The 25,857-nt window shown below is 40.8% G+C and overlaps 1 protein-coding gene across 1 annotated transcript; it reads right to left on the bottom strand.

The window, feature by feature from the left end:
* Nucleotides 1-25,857, bottom strand: LOC115115279 (protein Wnt-10a-like). Its single transcript, XM_029643788.2, has 4 exons — nucleotides 25,399-25,857; nucleotides 23,716-23,981; nucleotides 20,533-20,906; nucleotides 1-4,938 (listed from the first exon to the last, which is right to left on the bottom strand). The coding sequence occupies exons 1-4, from the start codon at nucleotides 25,665-25,667 to the stop codon at nucleotides 4,477-4,479; spliced, it is 1,371 nt and encodes a 456-aa protein (XP_029499648.1). The 5' UTR covers nucleotides 25,668-25,857; the 3' UTR covers nucleotides 1-4,476.

Here is a 25,857-nt window from a genome sequence, read left to right as displayed (position 1 = left end):
CCAGATCCATTGTTGCACTTTATTTTTAAATATTTTTTAAACGTACTCTTCTCATTTGTCTTCACATTAAAGTCCCTTTAAAATAAAATAAACTTTAGTTCTTTATTGTTTTAAAAATATTAAGTCGTCCACAAAAATAAAATAACTTAGAAAATAACCAGGACCAACGAAGATGAAAAATAATACATTTATAACAAAATGAATATTGCTATGTTATATCCCCAAAATACACATTCTCCAGAACAAAATTAATGTGCAAACTTCTAAATCTGCATCAAAATAATCTAACATTTTACCTGTAACATATCATGTGTTTTTTTTTTAAACACAGACCCAATGTATTTGCTCATAATAAATTACCCTAACTGACCGGTTCTTTGATAAAATGCATTTTGATATATTCTATGCAGAAATTCGATTTTCATAATAAAACACACATCCAGGCAAACAATGGACCTATTAGCAAACAAGGATGCACTGTAAAAACACCCACAAATCTAGTTGTTTCAACAAATTATTATTCAGTAACTGGTTCCAGACATTTTTCTGTTTACTCAACTTTTCATTCCAAGTGTTACCTGAACAGAAAATGTATATATATGGCCCAAACCTAAGCTCCAACTTGAGGAAACTTTGACAAAAATGCTGTCCATTTAAAATGATGTGTTTGCTCAACTTGTCTCATATGTTCATTCAACTAGACATTACTTAGGCATCTTAACTAAAAAAAAAAGTCTGTGCAACTGACAGTGATTTGAATGCACATATTTGACACACATAATTACATTGTGCATGTTTATTTACAGGATGATTATATATGCACCTGGGATTTGAACTCACAAACTCTTGGTTGATGGCATTCCGATCCTCCTGCTACACCACCATGTCTTGGTGGATTGTCTCTTAACCTGACTATTCTCTCATCGTTGATTTGATGGACTTATTTAAGTGATTCTTGTTTTTTCTGTATAGTTGTCTAATGTTGGCGGAGCATATTACTCTGTTTTAATGTTACTCCTGAATCACTATGACGAACATAATAGCTTTTCTTGAGTGTACTTTTAACAGAGCTGAGATTTCCAGTGAAGTGCAACGTGTAGCAGTACAGGTGAAATCAGTCGTTGACACAGACATGATAGTGTAGCAGGAAGATTAGCGTGCCGTAAACCAAGAGGTTGTGAGTTCAGAGGACATGTTGAATATGAATGACTTTATAAATGAACATGTGCAATGTCTGTCAAATATGTATGTTAAACACACTGTGTCTGTTTAAATAGTTCCACAGCTGTTTTTTCTTTTTAGGTAAGATGCCCAAATAATAATTTCTAGTTGAATGAACATATGAGACAATTTAAGCAAACACATCATTTGGGCAAACACAAGTTTGGGCCCAACTAAAAATGTTAACCCTTTAACTGAAAAAGGTGTGTAAACACACAAAGAAAAGCTGTGGAACCAGTTACTTAATAGTATTTAGTTGAAACAACAATTATTATTATTTTTTTTACAGAATATAGACAACCATATATTTGCATTGAGTTTTAGGTTTGGAAGAACTTACATCAACCATTCATCTGTACAAAATGGTGGTTTACAGCTAACTTAATTGGGGACAGTTAGAAATGTACTGGGGGTGGGGGTCTGGTCCAACTTGAGGTGTCATAGAAAGAAAAGAATCGCCCACCTCCGCAACATCTGAAATATTTTCACACAAACCTCCCCTTGTACTGTAAAATAAAATGCACACCCCCGGCACAGAATTAACAAAAAATGATGTTTACGACCAAAATCACAATATCTGTGATTATAAACGTGGATATCGACTTTGCCACTTCTGCATGCTTTTGTGGCACAGTCGGTGCCACGTAGGGCTAAGGGCCAGAATGTTGAGGGTTTGACGACCACCTTGGACAGCTAACTCTCCCTGCCTGTTCCATTAGACCTACACTACGATCAGAACCGGCTGCAGACAATGATCAGCTAGGGGGAAATCCGATTTTCAAGATTTTGATGCTATATGTATAATTCTATATATATATACATAAACATGTTTTTCACAAACAGGTTTTTGTACCAATGCACCACAACCAATAAGCAAAGTAGACCAACTTCTTGGTTTGCAATTTTAACACCACAATCTGCAGTTTGGATGCTGGAATTATATTTTGGCCGAAAGTAGCCTAAAGGAGGCTTTTTGAAGTAGCCTAACCGGATTAAAACATTGTGACTGGTTGTGTTTACGCCACACATAAAAGGTCATACATTTTAACAGCGAAATGACAAATACTTCGGCTATATTGAAGCGTTAGGTTCTAGGTGCGCGAGGAATAGTCGCTCAGATCGGAGAGAAGGCAGAGCCCTGTTAAAGAGACACATTGGGATTTTGGCAATGAGGCCCTTTATTTACTTCCCCAGAGTCAGAGGAACCATTTGTATGTCTCTGTGTCCAGTTTGAAGGAAGTTAAAGGTAGTTTTGCGAGCCAAAGCTAACTAGCGTTAGCACAATGACTGGAAGTCTATCCCGAATTATCCTTTTCAGCTTTCCTGAATAACTGGGCCTGCTGGGAGGATATGTGGCCCCAATATTATAAGATAACTTGGGAGAATGATGATATGCAACAGACAGCGCATCGAGAGTAAACCCACAAATGATCCAAATGGAATTAATGGAATGAAATGTTCAGATAACAAGGCTTTTTCAAGTTACATTTTCATTGCAGTTTAAAGCCTAGAGCATGGATTTTGTACTCACTTGAAATGGTGGTGTTGTAGGCTAGTTTAGGTAGGATAATTGTATTGTCCCTAAAAAAGATAAATGCGGGAGCTTTTAGAGTTGCGTGTCTCATGTCTTCACTGTTCTTTCATGCACTTGGCATCTCCGCTTATATTGAAAATTGGTGCCGATTTGAATGATTTTATGTGTGGTATGATTGCGACTTAGCATGTATCAGATCTGGATAAATGATCCGCAGGTTAACATTTTCTGTCATGAATCTTGTTCTGGACTTAGCTCTGCACTAGCAGAGCCTAACCTAAACCTAAACTTAACCCTAACCTTAACTACACTGCTAACCCTAATACCTAACTCTAACCTAAAATGAAGACCAAAAAGGATTTTCTTTTCATACATTTTTACAATATAGCCAATTTTGACTTTGCCAGCTGGCCAATCTAAGGGGACATCACTCACTTCTGCCTTCAGGACAAGACAATATACGTCAACCTGCAAACGATCCACCTACCACTATTGTCACTATGAATGGTGGATAGATAGCAGTATAGACAGTTAGACTGGTAGACTATATTGACCTGTGGTATAATTAACGTGCGGAAAAGTACAGTGGATCAGGGAAGTACCAAAACACATTGATAGGGGAAGCACAAGCAGATGATGACATTTGGCTAGGATGGAAGAAATCATATATTAATATCTGCAAAATGGCAAATGTAAACCAGGGAATAAACGCACTATACCCACCCCTGTGCCCAATAGAAAAACACCCCTCCCCTATTTTGGACCACCACCACAACCCAGTCAATTTCTAACTGTCCATTGAGTCAAACCTATGAGATAACGGTAGTGCTTTATAACATCGACTACATGTCAACAGTTAGTCGTGTGAAGGCAGGGCTATAGATGACCCGGTTTTGCATAGACCAACCAACGGGCCCAGTCTTTTCATCGTTTCAGCCTTCCAGACATGAATCAGCTCCACCATTTGCCCTCGGGCTGTTTCTCATGTCCGTTCTGTGTACTGTAACTACTCATGTCTCTATCGCTTGATCATCTGATCCTCTGTCTTCCCAACTCCATCCTTGCAAGAGAACACCCGCAACAGTCAACACTCTAGTCCACATTTCCTGTTTTTTTTTGTTGCCAGTATGGACAAATGTAATGTTGTGAGGGACAAGGTAGCCATTTTGCAGAGTGACATCATCAGAATTGCCACATTTTGTAACCTGAAACATTACAAAACATTCGAAATGAGTTGACATGGTTACCTGTCGCTCTGAGTATAGCAAGAGTAGATGTAACATTCTAGAACAATCTCTAGCTTTTCCCCAACTGCTGCTTGTCTTCTTCTTCTTAAATTACCGGGATCCCATGCAGTTGTTTTAGTCTAGAGATAACAAAATCCAACATTTGTCATTTTCAGGAAGCCTTGATTAAATAAATGAGTGCTCAGTTATCAATACCATCCATAGTATCTCACTATCTTTCATCTAATGTATCCTAAAAACACTTCCCGAGATGAAAGGCAGTGCAGATCCAGTCTCGGGAACTGTGGCGATTGGACACATGCTGTGCACACATTGGTTGTGCACCTCTTTGAACTGGCTATATTCCAGTCTTGTTTTCGTGCGATCCATTCTATTAATGGAAATGGCAGTCCATTGCAAAGGGAAGGGGTGTATTGCAGTCTTTCTCTGTTAAAAAAAAAAAAAAAAGGTTGATTATTACATTTCGGCATTTCTTCATTTGCAGACACTGACCCACTCTGTTATTCGACACTCTTCGCAGACCACGTAACAGCACCAGTGGAACTTGCAGTTGCATCGTTCACTGCGGGTCTGCTGTAAAATGTTACGGCCTCGCCCGCAGCAGAGGCTTTCACAGTTGTCCATTTCGTGACTCGTCTTGTTACAGATCCTCCCTTGCGTTCCGGCCGAGTCGGACCGCAGATCCCTCTCGCAGAAGTCCGGGGACTTCTCAAAGTAGACCAGCTCGTTGAGCCGTCTGTGTGTGGGGTGGTGGGCGTGCTCCAGCTGGCCCGTGTTCCTGTTGTGCGCTTTGATGAGGGTGGCTATGTGGAAACGCTCCTTGAGCAGCGAGCCTACCACCCTGAACTCCGGTGTGACTTGCCAGCAGGTCTTCAGCTGGCAGCTTCCTGATGTCCCGTGGCATTTGCATTTCCGTCTCATGTGGTTCATCACCACCTGCACAGAGGGGAACAGGGAACTGCACGTTAACATCCTCCTTCATCCCCATCCCTGCAGCAGGACACATGTTCAGTCAATCAAATTAGGCAAATGAACTAGACTGTGATTAGACTCCTCTTTCACTGTACAACTGGCAACACTTAGGATGTATAATTGTCACTAAAGTAATTGGCTTGACTTTTCTGCAATAATGTTCAACAGAAATAAACTTTATGTACACCATTTCTCACTCTAAGGTGGTGGAACTCCCTTCCACTTGATCCTGGCCCCCTCTCCCAAAATGAGGTGTGTGTGTGTGTTTCACATTGCTGAGTAACCAATTAGGCATCAACAAAAATGACAGGCATCACAAACATGTAGGTACAGTAGCACTAGCCTAATATTGAGCGGTTTTGCGTGGAATAACTGACTCGCCGACGCTGAACTGTAGTAACGTCAAGTTCACATCCCGACTGAGGATGTCCCTCCGACACTCCCAGACCTCCCATTCTCTCAACAACGCACTCATCTGTCAGCCTGAGTTATAAACTTTTAGATCCAATTACCAACAGGAAAAGGGGCCACCCTCAGCACTGACAGATGCTCCTTACACCCACCCCTATCAACAGCACAAGCACAAACACACACACCTTCAGCACTCACACATTCTACTCTCTCCTAGGCCTCTAACCAGCTGCCCTGGGACACACACACACATGAAGACGATTGGAAACAAGTTTAGTCTGCTGAAAGCCAAAGGATTTAGGTTTCTACTAGTACAGTATGTGAGTCACAGATGAAACGAGCTGGGGTGAAACTGTACTATTTAATGTGCTGGCTTCTCTTTCTTTGTTTTGAGATTCCGCTGAAGAGCGAGGAGATCCCGAAACGTGTTTTCCCCTTTGGTTAGAAACGAGTTGAAACCCAACTTTATTATTCAGCTGTGTTCTGATCCATTAAACAGAGCGTTCTGACGGTTTGAGCCGAGGACATGGTCGTAACCACTCTAAGACTAAAGGTCATTTTGAACAGTTGCCAAAAGCAGATTTACTTTGTGGAGAAGCAGGACAATCTTTTTTTGAAGACTTGGGTTTGTGTGCTGTGGGTTTCCATTTCAGGGCCTCTTGTAGGTGTTTCCATTGAATAGAGAGAAAGTGCTATTCTGTGTGAATGAGAGTTGGAGAGTGATAAATTGACCCACTTGAATCCTCCATTAGGAATGATAAGGAAAGAGAAACAACACCTGATCTCACTGGGGCCAAAGTTAACAACTATTAATCACAGCCCATTCAGACGAAATATCACAAACCTGGCTAAATACTTTTATGCTTAGTTTTTACATCAGCGCATTGAACTGCATCCTTCTGGCTTTACATACACCCTGTAATTACACAACAGTTACCCACTTAACCCTTTAGATACACACTGAACGGGCCAGTCTAATTGTATCCCTACTGTAGTTTTTTCCCCCAGGAATTCTCACAATCAATCTAGAAGATTTGTTAACTACAACAAACCAAAAAAACATCTGGATGAAGCGATATCTTGGAACCTGTAAGCGAAGGACGCAAACAAAAAAGGCACACTAAAACGAGAGACGACTGAAACCAAAACGGGTGTAAAACCCTCAGTGCTGTTCACAGTTTAGGGAATGGGACCTGCCAGCTTGTTCCCTTTACTCCACGCCGTGTCCAACCGTGCACCTGGGAGCGTGAGCTGAGTCCACGTGCCTGTGGCACCAGGAGGAAGCGTGTGTGAGGTGTCTGCCGAGCTCTCCGACAGGTGACTGACTGACGAGAGACGCTGACAGTGATTTAAGGAGCCCTTTTGGATTCGGAACTGACTGACTGGGTTTCAGAATCTCACTCATAGGACCAGCGGCTAGACAAGCCTGGAGGGGAGAACATAGATCAGAGTACAGGAACTGTCTGATGCTCATGCCTGTGTCTGCCATCCACTGATTAGCAACTCCTAATCTGAGTCCCAAATGGCGCCCTACTCCCTATATAGTGCGCTACTTTTGACCAAAGCAGTATGGCCTATGGCAGGTATACTAAAGTACAATTTGAAAAAGTGAGGTCACAAATATTTCCTAGACGGCAAAGGTCCGGATGGATATGGTCATTTATCGGCGTAGTAACAAACCCCCTCCTTGCGACCCTGCGATGCATGCGACCCCAAACTGTTCAAACTGTTCCCACACCCTCTTTTTGGCAGAGAGAACATTTTGCAGTTTTAAAGTACATTTTCTGCAATCCTCAACAGGCTCAGAGACAGTTTCTATCTACAAGCCATCGCAGTGCTGAACACTTGAACTGGACTGACCACCTGCACTGACCCACCACACTTTAGTACACATGCACTCACTCACGCACACACCCACACAGATATAGACTCATCCACACACACACACACACACATGCACCAGTAGAGGCTGCTGAAGGGAGGACGGTACAAAATAATGTCTGGAATGGAGCAAATGGAATGGCATCAAACACATGGAAACCATGTGTTTTATGTATTTGATACCACTAATTCTACTCCAGTCATTAACACGAGCCTGTCCTCCCTAATTAAGGTGCCACCAACCTCCTGTGACACACACACACACTCACACACATATATACATTCATGCTACACATCACAACTGTTCTTATCAGACTCCCCCTTCCCCAAAACAAGTGTAAATATTGGACTATAAATTGTGCATTCCTGTGGGGGTACCCGCGGTCCGTATTGAACCCATTCTGGGACCGGATCCGGACCGCGGTCCGTCAGTTGAGTATTGGTGGCCTACAGTGTATAGGGATGCCATTTGGAATGCAACCTAGCCTAACACTGGTCTCATTACTGACGCTCACTGCTAACACTGCCTGTCCTGTACAGGTCTCACTCTATAGCAGGGTTCCCCAAGAGATGGTCCGCAGGTGATTTTATTTAATTAAAACATATTGGACATAAAAGAGAGTAAAATAACGTTTTCCAAATGTTCTTGTGTTAGGCCCTGAATTTAAAATGGATTAAATGGAGATTTTATGGGTCACTGGCCTACCCACAATCCCCAAAAATATCAAAGTGGAATTTTTTGTATTTATTTTTTTGACAAATTAATAAAAAATGAAAAAACAAATTGGTTTAACAAGTCAAATAATAAGTTGCATGGACTCATGGATGTCTTCCAATGCCTCGCAAAGAAGTGCACCTATTGGTAGATGAGTAAAATAAAAAGCAGACATTGAAATTCCATTTAAGTTATTAATTACACTTTGGATGGTGTATCAATACACCCAGTCCCTACAAAGCTACAGGTGTCCATCCTAACTCAGTTGCCAGAGAGGAAGGAAACCGCTCAAGGATTTCATCATGAGCCAATGGTGACTTTAACAGTTACAGAGTTAAATGGCTGTGATGGAAAACTGGGGATGGATCGACAACATTGTAGTTACTCCACAATACTAGTCTAATTGACAGAATAAAAAGAAGGAATGCCTGTAAAGAATACAAATATTCCAAAACATGTTTGCAACAAGACACTCAAGTAGCACTGCAAAACATATGGTAATTTTAAAAACGTTTTTTTTTGTCCTGAATACAAAAAATGATGTTTGGGGCAAATCCAATACAACACATTACCATTCTCCATATTTTCAAGCATGGTGGTGGCTGCATCATGTTATGGGTATGCTTGTAATTATTAAGGACTTTGGAGTTTTTTCAGGCTAAAAACATTTACGGAATGGAGCTACATGTAAGCAGAGGCAAAATCCTAGAGGAAAACCTAGTTCAGTCTGCTTTTCACCAGACACTGGGAGATGAAGTCACCATCCAGCAGGATAATAACCTAAATGGCCAAATCTACACTAGAGTTTCTTGCCAAGATGACAGTGAATGTTCCTGAGTGGCCGGGTTCCAGTTTTGACTTAAATCTGCTTGACAATCAATGACAAGACCTGAAAAGATCTGCCGACAATGATTGACAATCAATTTGACAGAGCTTGAAGAATTTTGAAAATAATCATGTGCAAGTGTTGCACCATCCAGGTGTGGAAAGCTCTTAGCGACTTACCCAGAAAGGCTCACAGCTGTAATCGCTGCCAAAGGTGATTCTAACATGTACAGTATTGACTCGGGAGTTGAATACTTATCTATTCAATATATATTTGTGTTTTATTTTTCATAATTTCTTTTAATAAATGTCTGACGTTTTCTTCATCTTTGACATGATTTTATGAGTATTTTGTGTAGACCGTTGACAAAAGAAAATGACAACGAAATCCATTATAATTCAACTTTGTAACACAACAAAATGTGCAGAAAGTCAAGGGGTAAGAATATTTTGTGAAGGCACTGTATCTGTTTGGGATTCTTGCTGTCAATTTGCGGTGTACAAATGATTTATAACAATGTTCCGCCCCTCCGAACTCCGCTCAAGGAAAAATCGTCCCAAGGCTGAATTTAATTGGGGACCCCTGCTCTAAATTATATTCACACAATAATCCATCATGTTTGCAACACATACTATATTATACATGGTAATCACTGTCAGATGATATAAACAAACAATACATACAGTATTTACAGTAATACCAAAGGCTGCTACCTCTGTATTACAACGGTATCATCTTATCATCTGTATCATCTTATAAAACGATTCTTTGGCTGTCCCCATGGGAGAACCCTTTGAAGAAACCGTTTTGGGTTTAAGGTAGAACCTCTTTTTCGTTTCATGTAGAATCCTTTCCACATTAGGTTCTACCTTGAACCCAAAAGGGTTCTTCAAAGGGTCCTCCCATGGGGACAGCCAAATAAGATTTTTTCCCTTGTGTATTGCCTCGATTTGAATGCCCTCTTATATGAGGAAACATTAATGTCTAACTACACATGGTCATATCCTCCAAAGGCCTCTATCTCAGGCCTTTGACTGTCAGTCTCACTGAAGATTGTGTGTTACATATGTAGGTCTTATAAACTGTAGTTATGCAAAGAATAATAAAAAAAAAAATGTACTTTGAAGTAATTGCCCCCAAATTCATTGGCAGACCACCGTTAGAAACACACATCTGGGCTGTTTTAATTGGGGAAGAGTGCGACAGACTCCTCTATAAACCAGCCTCAGACGGAGATCAAATAAGACATATTGGTAGCAGAGTAGGACCACAGGCAAAACAAGGTATTACATGGTCTACAGAGGACTCAAACGCTTCACTATCTCTCTGTCCCAAATACAGCGCAGGGCCCCGGTCAAAAGTAGTGCACTTTATCGAGAAAAGGGTGCCATTTGTGACGCAAGCCTTGCTCCTTCCTTTATCAAATGCTGTGTCTGTTTAATATTGTCATCATTCTTAATTCCCTTACTCCTGTCATCCTTATTGTGTCATTAAAAATGGGGTTTAATTGTCTATTAAAATGTTATGACCTAAATGACTTCTGTTGACTGTCTTACTTGTGAATTGTTACTGGTATGTTGTCTGTCTCCAACGGTATTAACAGTACGATAACGACTCAATGTTTAGCAAATATGACATTCAATTATGAAGCTCGCTACAACCACTAAGATATTTGTGCTAAATATATCTGTCCTGGAATTGTAAACCGCCATTTTTTACGAACAAAAGTTCGCCCACTGCTTTATGTTGTTCCATTCGAAGACATGTAACAGCGACCATAAAGGGATGTGAAGCCACGATTTCAAAGAATATAAACAAACCCACGCCGCATTAAGCTTCAGCGTCACTGAAGTAAATCAAACACAAGTCATCAAAGGACGGTTAAGATGGAGACACGCAACAATTGACACTAAACGATCATTTCACCTCAAAGCAATAAGGAGACCAAATGAGAACCGTCCACTACACGCCAATCATGTGCAGGATTACTCTCTTGTTAATTGTACACAACATTCACCGATCCAATTTGGCCTTCCTAGTAAAAATGTTATCCGTAACAGTTTCCACCTGCCGTGCTTTAACAGTGGCGCACATTTGTTCTGGAGGCCAATGGAATGCCCCCTCTCCTCAGATGATGCATGCCTCTAATGGAGATCCAACAGGCAACCATAAAGGATTTAAAAAGGCCAGAACAAAAAGTCACAATGCACAGTCAAGGTGTAATAAGCTCTGCTACATAGTAGAGAGAGAGAGAGAAGAAAAAACAGCATCATTAATCTAAATATACAACATAAAAGCAGAAAGATAATTGTCACCCACAGCACCAGCCGCTCAAAGAAGCTATCCCGGAGGTATAAAGAAAAGCTCCGTTTGCGTTGTCATGAAATTACCTGCATTTACATGTAAATGTGTCCGTCTACAATCTTAGCACATTGCTCGGGCTCGTAGCTGTGAATACAGACATGCCATGTGAAATGATGTCAGCATGTGTGGCGGGTGTGCAGTTCCAATTGAGTGATTCCAATGAACATATTGTTGAACGGAATGTACTACCATTGCAAATGTCTCCATGTTGTCGACAGCCACTGTAAACATTTAGTCATGCAGCGGGAACCTCAAAACGATGTTCCGATCAGTCATGACATCATTATACACAAACATACTGCTGTGCAAGGGCGTAACTTTGTGTTGGATATTGGGGGGTAGGGGTCAGGTTCAAGGTCAATGGGTTCCCCCGCTAGGGGTGTCTGGGGGCAATGCACCCCGGGAGATTATTATATATATATATATATATATATATATATATAGTTGTGAAATTATTGTTTGAATTTTGAAAGTAAAATACATCCAAAAATGTCCGGATAATTTGGTCAATATACCCAAATCACAACTGAAATACCAATATGTTTCTGTTTTACGTTCAACTTTGTTGTTACTCTTAACAGTTCAGAAAATCCCTACCACACGCCTTCTTGGTTTAACTACATTTAAATGTCAAAACCCATTATTCTATTTGTGTACCCTTCACCACGGGTCAGATCTTCAGTCTCAATTCACTTAAATGTGCCAAGTACCTGTTTTAGCCTGTCACTGACAGAAATTCAATTCTGGCATATTGTTTTCCTATCTTTGGAATCCAGCTTTTCCTGGTGGATATGATAGACGACAACATGGTTCAGTCTGCTTTGTGTCATTGTTGAGCACAGCCACGTCTTCACAATCAAATGACAACCAAATGAAATCAGAATGCAGGCAACAGCATTTGTTATATCACTTGGGATACAGTCAGAAAAGATGAGGAGTTGAACCGATTGTTCCAATCTGTGTGCAATGTAATTGCTGTGCAATGTGCTTTACCAGACTGTCTTATAACTCAAATTCCAAATTCTCACCTAATGACCTGTTCGTCCTCACCCTGCCTCAACATGGGCAGTGCTCTCCTTCTCTCACTCTCTCTATTGACTGTCTTTGAACCCTGCAATAATCATATGACCAAATACCATTATCATATACACAAATAGCTAGCCTTAACAAGGATGGGGTTAGCTTATTAACATTAATTATATTCTGCTTTTATTAGCTAAATTATGTATTTACTGTCAGGCAATATGTATAGCTAGCTAGCTGACTACATAGTACCAGTCTATTATTAATGGTACAGTAGCTAGCTAGCTATGTAGCTATTCGTTAATTTACTTACAGTCCTCTGCACTGCCCCCCAAAATCGTATGTCCTGCACTTTTCTCTTCTTTGGCATTGGCACCTCCATTAAGGGCACCAACAATTTTTTCACTAGACTGAACATTGACTCACTGAGTGCTGCTAATCTAAAACTATAGTTGAAAAGGGAAAGATCCAGATACTGTGGTGCTAGCTTTGGTACTAGCTTAACTAGCTAGATAACGTTATCCTAGCTAAAATATAGCCAAACTAACATTGCATCACTCGGTATAAAACCATTTTTACACAAAATTATGTAATTACCAATAGTTTGCTAGTTACACAACAACGTAGGACTACATTTATGAAATGTTCATGAACTTTTACTCAATTGAAACTTTCTAAACATTCATACATTGGAGCACAAACACCACAAAGAGAAAGAGTGAGAGGGGAGCGTGCGGTGCTGAGCTGTTACTGCAGACCAAATAAATAAAATGCAGATGGATGAAAAGGGAAATTAAGAGTCTGTTTTTCTTACAAGCAGTACTCAACTCTTTTCCCTTTACCATGAACCGGCCAGCTGCCTATGGGGACCAACCAAATGGTATTTGGCAGTGTGGGGGGGTCCAATCATAAAACGAGGAAATTAGTCACTGTTGTGCCACATAAATCCAATAGCTGCCTGGCGCTTTACAGTAGGGGAGTGTTTTCCAATCAATTAAACTCATCATGGTATATTATCGGGGGGGGGTAAATTGACCTGTTACTAATATTGGTGGGGGTCACGACCCCCCTTACCCCGAAAGTTACACACCTGCAGCTGCGAAGTAAATTGTGCTAAACGTTTGTTTAAAATAAAGAAAAGAGAAATTAGTCCGAATGAGAGGGATGTGCGAGAGGGATTTTTTTTTAAAATAAAAAAACAACAAACTTTTCTCCCCTGATTAACTTCTCTGAAATCTGTATTTGTGGGGAAGGAAGGGCGAATCTCTTTACTTTCCACCCTGTTTGATGTCTAAAATCTTTTGCTGGGTTTAAACATCTGTTTCCAAACAGCCAGCAGCCACTAATTAGAGCTTTTAACAAGACTGAACGTCGTGAGAGCCAGAGGATGGGCATGAGGCGACATGTATACCCCACTTTGTTTTAGGGGAGGTGTTGGGGGAGGTGGTAGAGGGTATGAGGCATTATTTGAGACCTCACCTGTCAGTGTTTTCGTTTTGATTCGGGGGGGGGGGGGGGCTTTCTGCTCTGTTTGAAGTAATCAAGGCACTGCCCTGGTGGCATTCATCTAACGATGCACCACTCCCTGAGTCATACTGTACCTCTGCTGTCTCTGTACACTACTTCAGTATATTACATTGACACCTTCAATTGTTTTCTTCTCCCAGTGTAGAACTCATTAAAGCATTGATACTTTGAGGTGTGCTAAGAGAACTGCACTCCACACGCCCAGAGGATTGTGCAACCTGATCTGAGAGACGACTAGCAGATGCACAGACTCTGCAGCATTGAACGCTGGTCATATCTGTGTCAAAACACAGCTCGGGTACTCTACACTGAGTTCATTGACACTGCACACAATAAACTCAATTCCAAGTAGATGTAACAGAGCCTTACAGAAATACATTTGAAGACACAGCTCCTTTAAATTACACAGTGCAACTGCTGATTGACGTTCTTGTGAATCTACTTGTAATGGAAGTTTTTGTTTCAACTCATGCTATGTTAATAGTGCCGGTTTTCTTGGCTCCCCTCGTGATCCAAGAAGCTGTCTCCAAAAAGCGGTTTTGACAGTTTCAAAGCATTTCCCAGTAGCAGCAGGTAACGTTTCTAACACAATCAGCTACTGTTGCCAAATAGGCTTCTTGGCAAAAACAGAGCTTCAATGTGCCCAAACTATGAAATCTTCCCTGCAACATTTCACCCTGAGTGTCGAATATATCAAACGTTAGTAGCTAGCTATGTCTTTCTATCTTCCCTATATCGATAGATTTTTGTCATAACACTACAGCTTCCTAAAACCAAAGGGTGTAACATTGATCATATATCATTAATCTTGGGATCCAACTAAGAACAGCAGCCTCGTAATACGCAAACATAGAAACTCTGAAAATCTTAAGAAGAGGATTAAATTGACTATTGATTTGGAAATTATTTATTCGTTTTTTTTAATGTATGTCATCTGATTGTACAGTATATCACTGGCCTCTTGAACTTTTCCAAAAAACAAATGGTGTCATGGCCTATTGTGTCTCTGCTATGGACAAACTCATGGGTCACTGTGTAGGGCCGAGCATGGCTTTATCATGCTGCACATGAGAAGCATGACTATGATCTGAGGCTCTCTATCTATCTGTCTCTCACTGCTTCGCTAAGTAACTCCACAATTGTGTTTTGTCTGAATAATCAAGGAAACCAGAAGTAAACTGATGGAAAGATACAAGACCGAATTACTGAGGAGGAAGCGTAGAACAATGAGCAATTTACTACTCCTTTTGTTTATGGCTACAGTGCTGCCTGGGAGCATACAGAACTTATCGCTGTCATTTAAATATCAGTGTCCAGTGCATCAACAGTAACAATAGGTAGTAGAAGTAGCAGTATCACTAGTATTAGTTGTAGTAATAGCAGTAGTAGTACTACTAGTAGCTGCAGTAGTAGTAGTAGTTGTTGTTGTAATAGGGGCGGCAGCGTAGCCTAGTGGTTAGAGCGTTGGACTAGTAACCGGAAGGTTGCAAGTTCAAACCCCCGAGTTCAAACAAATCTGTCGTTCTGCCCCTGAAAAGGCAGTTAACCCACTGTTCCTAGGCCGTCATTGAAAATAAGAATTTGTTCTTAACTGACTTGCCTAGTTAAATAAAGTTCAAGTAGTAGTAGTAGTAGTAGTAGTAGTAGTAGTAAGTAATTGTTGTTGCAATAGTGTAGGAGCAGTAGTAGTAGTAGTGGTAGTAGTAGTTGTTGTTGTAATAGTGTAGACGGAGTAATAGTAGTAGTTGTAATAGTGTAGTCGTAGTAGTTGTTGTTGTAATAGTGTAGAAGGAGTAGTAGTAATAGTAGTTGTTTTTGTTGTAATGGTGTAGAAGGGGTAGTGGTTGGTAGTAGTAGTAGTAGTAGTTGTTGTTGTAATATTGTAGAAGGTAGTAGTAGTAGTGGTAGTTTTAGTTGTAGTAGCAGTCGTAGCTGCTGTTGTAATAGTGTAGTCGGAGGAGTAGGAGTAGTAGTAGTAGTGGTAGTAGTATTAGTATTAATAGTAGTAGTAGCAGTAGTAGTAGTAGTTGTTGTTGTAATGTTGTAGTATGAGTAGTAGTAGTAGTATTAGTAGTTGTTGTTGATGTTGTTACAGTGTAGAACGAGTAGTTGTAGTAGTAGTAGTAGTAGTAGTAGTTATTGTTGTTGTTTTAATAGTGTAGAAGGAGTAGTAGTAGTAGCAGTATCAGTAGTAGTAGTGGTAGTAGTTGTTGTAATAGTGTAGAAGGAGTAGTAGTAGTATCAGAAGTAGTAGTAGTTGTGGTTGTTGTTGTAATAGTGTAGTAGGAGTAGGATGAGTCGTAGTATTAGTAGTATTAGTAGTAGTAGTAGTAGTAGTAGTAGTAGTATTAGTAGTAGTAGTAGTAGCAGTAGTAGTAGTAGTAGTAGTAGTAGTAGTAGTAGTAGTAGTAGTATCAGTAGTTGTAGTAGTAGTTGTAGTAGTAGTTGTTGTTGTAATAGTGTAGTAGGAGGAGTTGGAGTAGTAGTAGAAGTAGTGGTAGTATTATTATTATTAGTAGTAGGCGTAGTATTAGTAGTAGGCGTAGTAGTAGTTGTTGTAATAGAGGAGTGGGAGTAGGGGGAGTAGTAGTGGTAGTATTAGAAGTAGTTGCTGTTGTTGTAATAGTATAGTAGGAGGAGTAGGAGTAGGAGGAGTAGTAGCAGTAGTAGTAGTAGTGGTAGTATCAGTAGTAGTTGTCGTAGGAGTGGTAGTATTAGTAGTAGTCGTAGTAGTAGTAGTGGTAGTATTAGTAGTAGTCGTAGTAGTAGTAGTGGTTGTAATAGTGTAGAAGGAGGAGTAGGAGTAGGAGTGGTAGTAATTGTTGTATATGATAATTTCTATTATAAACTCTGTAATGCATGGGCACTTTCTCTTCTTTGTTTCTTTCATAAAACATACTGAACTAACCCATAACCCAATCCCCTGATACTGCTACTTCCTGTCATCTCTGGAGCAACACAAATCTGACACAAATAATCCACTTAGTCCAACACCAGAACAATAATACCATTGTCAACACCAAGCATCTGTCCATGAAATCAACTACATTGTCTGGGAAAATCCCCATGGAACACCAAAATTATATTATTCGATTGATCACATATGGTATCATAACACCAATCAAAGAAAACTAGCGTTAAGTATAACCAATGTTTTGAAGGAAACTGTTCGCATTCCAGACCAATGCTATATGGCCATCATAACCAAGCTTCGTCATTAGCCACATGCTACACAGGGAAAGCCCATAGTAGAACGTTGATTAAATAGAGCATTCATAAATCACAAGATCCAAGTCACTTGAACAAGAGTTATGGCATAGACATCCACAACAAGAATAAGGGGGCACCTTGCTTTGAAACGTAAGAATGACAGGAAAATGTATGTATGCATGAAGGTGAGGTGTGGTGACGACACTGAATTTGTCAATAAATGTCAGCTATGATATTTATTTCATATCAATCAACCTATATAGATATCTTCAAAACCATACTACGACGATGAGCACTTTCGAACACAATACGCAGCTGCGTCCTTGGGTGTTATTGTAACAGCCAGATTACAAACATTACTAAGAATACAGTGGGATTGGAGGCCTGACTCAAAGAGACCACACTCGCAAGGCGGTTGCATCATGTGGAGAAAATCAGTGAGTCATCTGTATTGATAGGTTAACTACTGACTTCTGGGCCAATAAAATCAGACACTGTGTCTCAAAATGACTTGACCGTTAGGATTCAAGTCATAATCATCTCATTCTTTACCTGCTTTCATTGGTTAATGTGTCTTTGCAGGGCGGCCCAGCCCCTAAAGTGACTCTTATCAACAGTATGCAAGGTTTCCTCTGTGTTGTCTTAGGAAAGCTGCATTATCTCACCAACCCCCACTCTGTCACACCTCTGGGAAGCAGCGGTTCTGTTGTCCTGACATTCTGTAGGTCTGACGTCTGGTTGGACGTTAACTGAACAGTAATGCTATTAGTCCACAACTCAGATTTTGAAGTCAGATGCTTATAAAAGGGTCTTAGCTTTCCTTTCTTTGTTCTTGACCTGCGCCGGTGAGATACACTCTCTCTTTCTCTCTCCACCTCTGGGACTCTTGGGGCATGACCTTTCAGGCTGACTTCTCTCTCTCTCTCCCTCTCTGATCATGCCTAGAATAATGTCTTGTAATGCTTGTTAATGCTTTGTAACTTAAGCTAATGCCATCATTCATTTTTACAATGTAATTACATCTATTTGCCTTTGATAGACAATTCTTATTATTTTCTTGATGCTTTATTCCTGTAACTAAACTATAGTCTCTTGCATATTGCTGAATAGTCTTGATGGAGTCAGATTAACAATGGGCTTTGTTAACATACAAAGTGCATAGTCTTATCACAGGTCGCATGTGAAGTACAGTTGAAGTTGGAAGTTTACATACACTTAGCTTGGAGTCATTAAAACTTGTTTTTCAACCTCTCCAAAAATGTCTTGTTAACGATCTATAGTTTTGGCAAGTCTGTTAGGACATCTACTTTATGCATGACACAAGTCATTTTTCCAACAATTGTTTGCAGACAGATTATTTATCATATAATTCACTGTATCACAATTCCAGTGGGTCAGAAGTTTACATACACTAAGTTGATTGTGGCTTTTAGCAGCTTGGAAAATTCCAGAAAATGACGTCATGGCTTTAGAAGCTTCTGATAGGCTAATTGACATCATTTGAGTCAATTGGAGGTGTACCTGTTGATGTATTTCAAAGCATACCTTCAAACTCTGTGCCTCTTTGCTTGACATCATGGGAAAATCAAAAGAAATCGGCCAAAATTTTAGACCTCCACAAGTCTGGTTCATCCTTGGGAGCAATTTCAAAATGCCTAAATGTACCACGTTCATCTGTACAAACAATAGTACGCAAATATAAACACCACGGGACCACACAGCCATTATACCGCTCAGGAAGGAGACGCGTTCTGTCTCCCAGAGATTAAAGTTATTTGGTGTGAAAAGTGTAAATCAATCCCAGAACAACAGCAAAGAACCTTGTGAAGATGCTGGAGGAAACAGGTACAAAAGTATCTATATCAACATAACTTGAAAGGCCGCTCAGCAAGGAAGAAGCCACTGCTCCAAAACCGCCATAAAGAAAGCCAAACTATGGGTTGCAACTGCACATGGGGACAAAGATCATACTTTTTTGGTCAGATGAAACAAAAATAGAACTGTTTGGCCATAATGACCATCATTATGTTTGGAGGAAAAAGGGGGATGCTTGCAAGCCGAAGAACACTATCCCAACCATGAAGCACGGTGGTGGCAGCATCATGTTGTGGGGGTGCTTTGCTGCAGGAGGGACTGGTGCACTTCACAAAATAGTCTTCATCATGAAGCTGGAAAATTATGTGGATATATTGAAGCAACATATCAAGACATCAGTCAGGAAGTTAAAGCTTGGTCACAAATGGGTTTTCCAAATGGACAATGACCTCAAGCATACTTCCAAAGTTGTGGCAAAATGGCTTAAGGACAACAAAGTCAAGGTATTGGAGTGGCCATCACGATGCCCTGACCTCAACCCTGTACACAATTTGTGGGCAGACCTGAAAAATTGTGTGTAAGCAAGGAGGCCTACATACCTGACTCAGTAACACCAGCTCTGTCAGGAGAAATAGGCAAAAATTCACCCAACTTATTGTGGGAAGCTTGTGGAAGGCTACCCGAAACATTTGACCCAAGTTAAACAATTTACCAGATTCTAATTGAGTGTATGTAAACTTCTGACCAACTGGGAATGTGATGAAAGAAATAAAATCTGACAAATCATTCTCTCTATTATTATTCTGACATTTCACATTGTTAAAATAAAGTGGTGATCCTAACTGACCTAAGACAGGGAATTTTTACGAGGACTAAATGTCAGGAATTGTGAAAAACTGAGTTTAACTGTATTTGGCTGAGGTGTACATGTATGTAAACTTCCACTTCAACTGTATATATAAAATGCATATACCGTAAGTTCTGGACTATTAAGCGCACCTGAATATAAACCGCACCCACTGAATTTAAAAGAAATATGTATTTTGTACATAAATAAGCTGCACGTGTCTACAAGCCGCAGGTGCCTACCGGTACATTGAAACAATTGAACTTTACACAGCCTTTAAAGTCATTGGTCACTATCTTTCTCCTCCTGTGCACTGAAACCACTGAAGTCATCTCCTTCGGTGTCGGAGTTGAATAGCCTCAAAATTGCTTCATCCGATGTTGGAACGCTGCCTTCTTCAACACGCAGCAGTCCAGCCTTTCGAAACCCGTTGATGATAGTGGATTTTTTGATAATGCTCCACGCTGTCAGCAGCTCTAGTTCCTTTTCCAACAGCCAGATCAATCGCCTTCAACTTGAAAGCTGCATCATATGCATTTCTCCGTGTCTTTGCCATGATGAGGGTGACAAAATGACTACCGTAATCAGAATGATGGGAAGTTTGAGCGCGCTCGATTTACGTCACATTATGTGACGGTGCTCAGTTTTTTGGCGGCATGAATCTTGTTAAAGCGGGAAAAATCCATAAGTTTAGCCGCGTCAATGTATAAACCGCGAGGTTCAAAGCGTGGGAAAAAAGTAGCGGCTTATAGCCCGGAAATTACGGTATATCAAATATTACCCCAATACATCTTTTCCATTCAGAACTCCTCAATGATTTAAGAATATGTCCCAAATGACAATCTTTTTCCTATAAAGTGCACTACTTTTTACCATAGCAACCCTACCAACCACCCCCCCCAAACAGCCCTCGTCAGTAGCTGAAACGCCTCCTCTCACCTGCCTGCCAACTCTGTTGTTGTGGAGCCTCATCCTGGCATGGATGTCCTTGTATGTCTCGCGCGAGTCCAGGAAGTCCCTGGAGAACTTCTCCCCAAAGTCCACGTCCGGGCTGCAGCCTCCCCACTCCCAGGAGTCCTGAGGCCCGGGCAGGTCTGCAGGGAAGTGCTCCATGACTCCGTGCACCATGCCCTTCCCCCGGTGGATGGCCTCCAGCTGCAACCGGTTCAGTTTGATGCGGAAAGCCTCCTCATCGCCTCTCCGCTTCTCGTCGCAGCCGCACGCCTTCAGCTTCCCCATGGAGCAGGCATTGGACACGGCGTGGACCACGCCCGCTGCCGCGATGGCGTACGCAAAGGCGCTCTCTCGGAAACCTACAAGAGATGAAGAGAAAGAAAAGATGAACAATAGAGATACTATCCTGTTATAGTCCTTTTTGATTCCTACTGCACATACAAGTACAGCGCAGTAGATGACTATCTGTGGAGCTATACAGAAGTCCAATGAGCCCTGATGGGTTTTTGAGATACACTGCAGTACCAGTATAAATCCCCACCCTACCTCACAGCACAACAGAGGCAGAAACATCTGGGACAACAGCAATTAAACCCAAACACTTGCATGTCTCCAGGCCCAGGGGCTGAGAGTGAACAAACCCCCACCATCCTTTCAACATAAGGATCTGACGGTGATCATTAACAGGGCTGGAAGTGGCCGGTGGTGGTGCAGCAGATGTGAGCTCCGTATTGTTAATCCCCTTTAAAGCTCTCCCTTTATTGAGCTCTCCAGCATGTTTACAATTAACCTGGCTACTGTCGGAAACCCTTTGATCTGCCTGCCAAATCACACACAGCAGCCGCACGGCGTCTCAGCCCTAATCAGGCCAGTATGGGCTGCTCTGTCATGCCATGCATGTTATGGGTGATGCAGCAAGGCGGAACAAAAAGAAATAGCAGAAAGTTACCAGTACTAGGGTTTCAAAATGACGTTTTTTCCCCCAGAAATCCTAGGTTAGAGGATTTCGGATTTCCTGCTTATTGCTTTCTGATTCCGGGAATCTTCCAATGGGGATTTCTGGAAAACCTGGAAAGGTTGGGAAAGTTACCAGAATTTTGCAGCACTTGACAGCACATGCTGTAAGTAGGCCCACATAAATACATATTATTCTACACATCTCTGACAGAAGGTTCACATGCGTAAAGGCGATTTTGAGGACCTTACTCGTGTTGTTCGTGCAGAATCCTAACATTGTTACAGCAACTTAATGCGCCTAGAGTTTCTCTGTCCAGTACTGCCCATTCCAAGGGTTACAGGGTAACATACAGAGCATATTCACCAAAGGTGTCTGTCTATACTGTACTCTCCTTAGTGGTGATCAGAGCTAATAGCCTGTAACCATGACTCCCCGAGTTCCTGTAAAACCAGCCCTTCTCAGAATCACTTACAGAAGAGGGGGAAAAAAGTGTTATAAAATAAACATGTTTAGAACATACTCAAGACTTTAAAGGGGAGATCTGCAGTTGCTACATCCATTTTTAGGCTTATAAATGAATGATAATGTACTAATTGATTCTTGAATATGACTTATCAATGCAGCTTATCTCCAGCTCCAACCCTCAGCTTTCGACTGAAACGGGAGGGGGGTACGATTTGGGATTGATTCAACTGCTTTCAGTTTGAGGGGGAAATGATATTACTACAAACAGTCCAAATTTGTTACTATTGTAGAGATGCTCAGTGTTACTTATCCTGTGTTATTTCAACTTGTGATATTTGTAACAATGATCTTCTTACTTTTTGATGACAAAAAGAAGACATGATCAAGAAAGAATTTGATTGGTCACATTTGTATCATTTAAAAACTCCCAATTGTAACTGTTATTGTTAAATATGTATAGGTATACAGTATCAATTAGAAATGACATTTGGAGTCCAAAAAAAAGTGCAGAAGTTTGAACAAGTCCTAAACTGGCCATGATCCCAGTTCAATGCATATTGGGGCTTGTAAAGAAAGCCTTAAAGAAAAGCATCCCAAGTGTATAGAGGATAGATAAGATATAGTCGATGATGTTCCATTGATCATCCCCTATTCACTCACTCAAACACACGCACGTACACACGCACACACACACACACACAGTCGTTTTTCCGCCTCTCCAACTCCCCATGATTCCATGGGGGACGGAGGACCGCACTTAGATGCAGCCCAGAGACACAGACATGAAAATGCTGTTTTAGATTTCCTCCCTAGCAGACTGAGGCGAGAGACCTGGAACAAATCAATCTAACAAATAATTTAAAGTGAGAGGCACGCCCGGCTGAACTGATGGCTGAGGAAGTGGGAAAATGAATGAAAGATTGAAGAAAACTGTCACTTTGTGTTACAGAAACCAACTAAACAGGTTTATGTATTACCATTGAGAGTTGGGAAAGTGCTGTGAGCCAATTCACAGCACTTGCACTGACAGAGAGTAAAAGCATTAGCCGGGCCCCGAGAAGGCTCACTTTATGTGTCTCACTGGCTTTTTAGCCTAGTTTTAATTTAGACTAACGTAGAAATATGGCCCCATAAAGTATGTCAGAATAAATCAACAAGCAGATACATGTTTGAGGTAAAGCGGATATGTTTCCTGTAGTAGAATTAGATATCCAAACAAACAATTGGATAGGGCATGCATAATATGCTGCATTCGCAAAATCCACTCATAAAAGCTTCTAAACTAAAACTTGCATTATCTTTAATAGCGTCATACCTGTCGTTTCGCTACTGTATTTCCTACTGTATAACTTGCTGACGTAGTACAAGAAAATATATTTCATATAATGCAACCATGGCACGAAATATTCATTCAAAGTATGCATTTCTTAGCGGATGAATCAACTCATTTGAAAACGTTTGTTTTTGCCTCAGGCAAAACATACCCATCCATAACCAAACGCCAGAGATCTAACAACAAACGCTGTGTGTAAAGTGAATGAGTAAAAAGGGACATGTGGGATAGGTCCCAAATGGTATCCTATGCCCTTCATAGGGTAATACGTTTTTCAAGTAAGGGCACTGTAGGGAACAGTGCACTATAGGGAATAGGGTGCCATTTGGGATGCAGGTGTGGGAATCAGAAGCACAATTTTTTTTAAACTCAGGAGGGGTCCCTACCCCGTACTGTCTGTTAGGTGACTCACCTCGTTTGAAAACCACACTATCGTATGGGATCTTGTTCCTGGTCTCCAGGCTGGAGCAGTTCCACCTGTGTCCTCTGAACTGGTGCTGGCACTCATGGATGGCGATCTGTATGCCTTGGATGGCCGAGGCGGTGACGTCGGGGTTTCTCATGCACACCTCCAGTTGTCTGTGGTTCAGTCCAGGCAGGGTCAAGCACACGGTGTTAGCATTGAGAATGGGGTCGATATTGGGGATCTTCAGCCCAAGAATCTTGTTGGAATCTACCCTGGAACACAGAAGGTTTGATGTTAAGGTGTGTCTGTACTGTAGCACATGATTGATACTTCTGTGGCATGTAAATCATTTGTAACAACTGTCATTTACATGACAGGAGTCGGGTGTTTTACAGTATTACACTTCTGAGAGTTTATGGTTGTAAATTGTTTCTGACAGTATTGACTCATGAAGTAGTCGAAGGTCGAAAAGTGGCACGTTGTACATTGAGGAAATGAAAAATTCAGTTTGAATGATTTTATTGTTATGCATTCTAAAATATATTGCCTGTTGCACACACACACACACACACACACACGCACGTGCACACACACGCACACACACATACGCACATGGGGGCGCGAGCACACACACCAGTCAAGCTCAGGAAGTTCATTACATAAATATTCATTTGTGCAACCATTCATATTGCCAGAGTTGTTACTGTAATGCCAGGACTGATCAAAGAAACATGTTTCTGAAATGTCATTGATAAAATAACAGATTGCATTTCTTCAACTCATTGTGCCATGTCTCAAAGCACTCTGTGACATCAAACCTTAAGTCCCGCAGTCTGATATTGAATGAAGGGGCATTGTCACCAGAGAGGATGGACACCATGTTAACAGGAATGGAAAATAGACACTCGGTTCAAACGTGGTGGGATAACTTTTTAGAGTCATTGAAAAACCCTAAGAGCAAATTCACATCACTTTGATTCTGAGTAGAAAAGTACTTGGGAACATTTATGTAAATCATGAAAGAAATGTAGTCTGTCTGTGATACAGCATCCTCATCAGTAAAACAGTTACGCAGAAGTAAACATTTGATATCCCTTTAAATCAACTTTGGGTTATTACAATAGCCTAAGCAGGATACCTACACTGACCCAGTGTGGAACAAAGATCGTTTTTTTGTTGTCGTTGCTGACATCTCCTAAAAATCTCCATGTGCATTACATTATCATGCAAATAGTCTGATCTTTATGACAGTAAAGTTAGTCACCACGTCAATAATATGATACGTATTATTCAGTTGTGACAAACTCATATAATGCTAAATGAACATGATTTGTGAAGTTAAAAGTTATTCGGAGTTATTTATTGTACAGTACTTAATTGCACAATATGATTTGTGAACAAGAGCAATGCCTACAATGAACCTATAGTGATTGTGCCAACATAGACTAGAGTAGAGTGTAAACTGTAGCTAGGTGCTGCAAAATGTAAATACAATCACAGCCGAAAATAATGTAGCAACTGTAGGTTTTGTTGTGGTGCAAACTTTAGATAAACTCGGGAACATTCATTATTTCATTAACTTATATATCGAAGATGAATGACTACACCAGCAAAAGTAAAAGACGACTATTCAAAGAAATCTTCAGGTAAAAAAATATTGAAGTAAGCAAATGAAACTTCTCAACTCACCTTTGATTGAACATAGTGATTGCAATCACAAGACATATTAGGCGGCAGAACGAGAAATCCATTGTGTCGCTTGTTTTTGACAAAAGATAAGAAATGACATAGAGCGGTGTATAACAAGTTATATGTCCCTCTAATATCTGTCCACTCCAGAGTTCCGGGGGACGCGCTTTGAGGATGACAGGTCTTGAGCTCAAGTATGGATCTGATTTGAGAACTGATACAAGACTGACAAAGTGCTGGACGTACCTAACGACTGCAGGACAAGTCATTCAAAGAACGACACTCGTTTGACTGCACTATCTGTCAACTTATTGAATGAAGATAATAAGTTGGAAGAGAGACGACTAAACACTCTTTTATGCTATCGCACATCTGCACAATTGTACGACAGCTCCGCCAAGATATTTGCATTGGAATACATCCGAAAGTCGTGGGTGTACTAACAGCGCGCTATCTGGA

The sequence above is a fragment of the Oncorhynchus nerka genome, linkage group LG3 (assembly GCF_034236695.1).
Source record: "Oncorhynchus nerka isolate Pitt River linkage group LG3, Oner_Uvic_2.0, whole genome shotgun sequence".
NCBI lineage: Eukaryota > Metazoa > Chordata > Actinopteri > Salmoniformes > Salmonidae > Oncorhynchus > Oncorhynchus nerka.
Note: the sequence above shows the minus strand (reverse complement) of the source record. Positions and strands in the feature narration are given on the sequence as shown.

Excerpts from the sequence above, each read along its gene's own strand:
- LOC115115279 (XM_029643788.2), bottom strand. The coding sequence starts at position 25,667 with ATGACTTGTCCTGCAGTCGTTAGGTACGTCCAGCACTTTGTCAGTCTT. Across the intron at positions 23,982-25,398 it reads ATCACTATGTTCAATCAAAG|GGTAGATTCCAACAAGATTC; the intron begins GTGAGTTGAGAA and ends TCTGTGTTCCAG. Across the intron at positions 20,907-23,715 it reads TAGTGTGGTTTTCAAACGAG|GTTTCCGAGAGAGCGCCTTT; the intron begins GTGAGTCACCTA and ends CATCTCTTGTAG.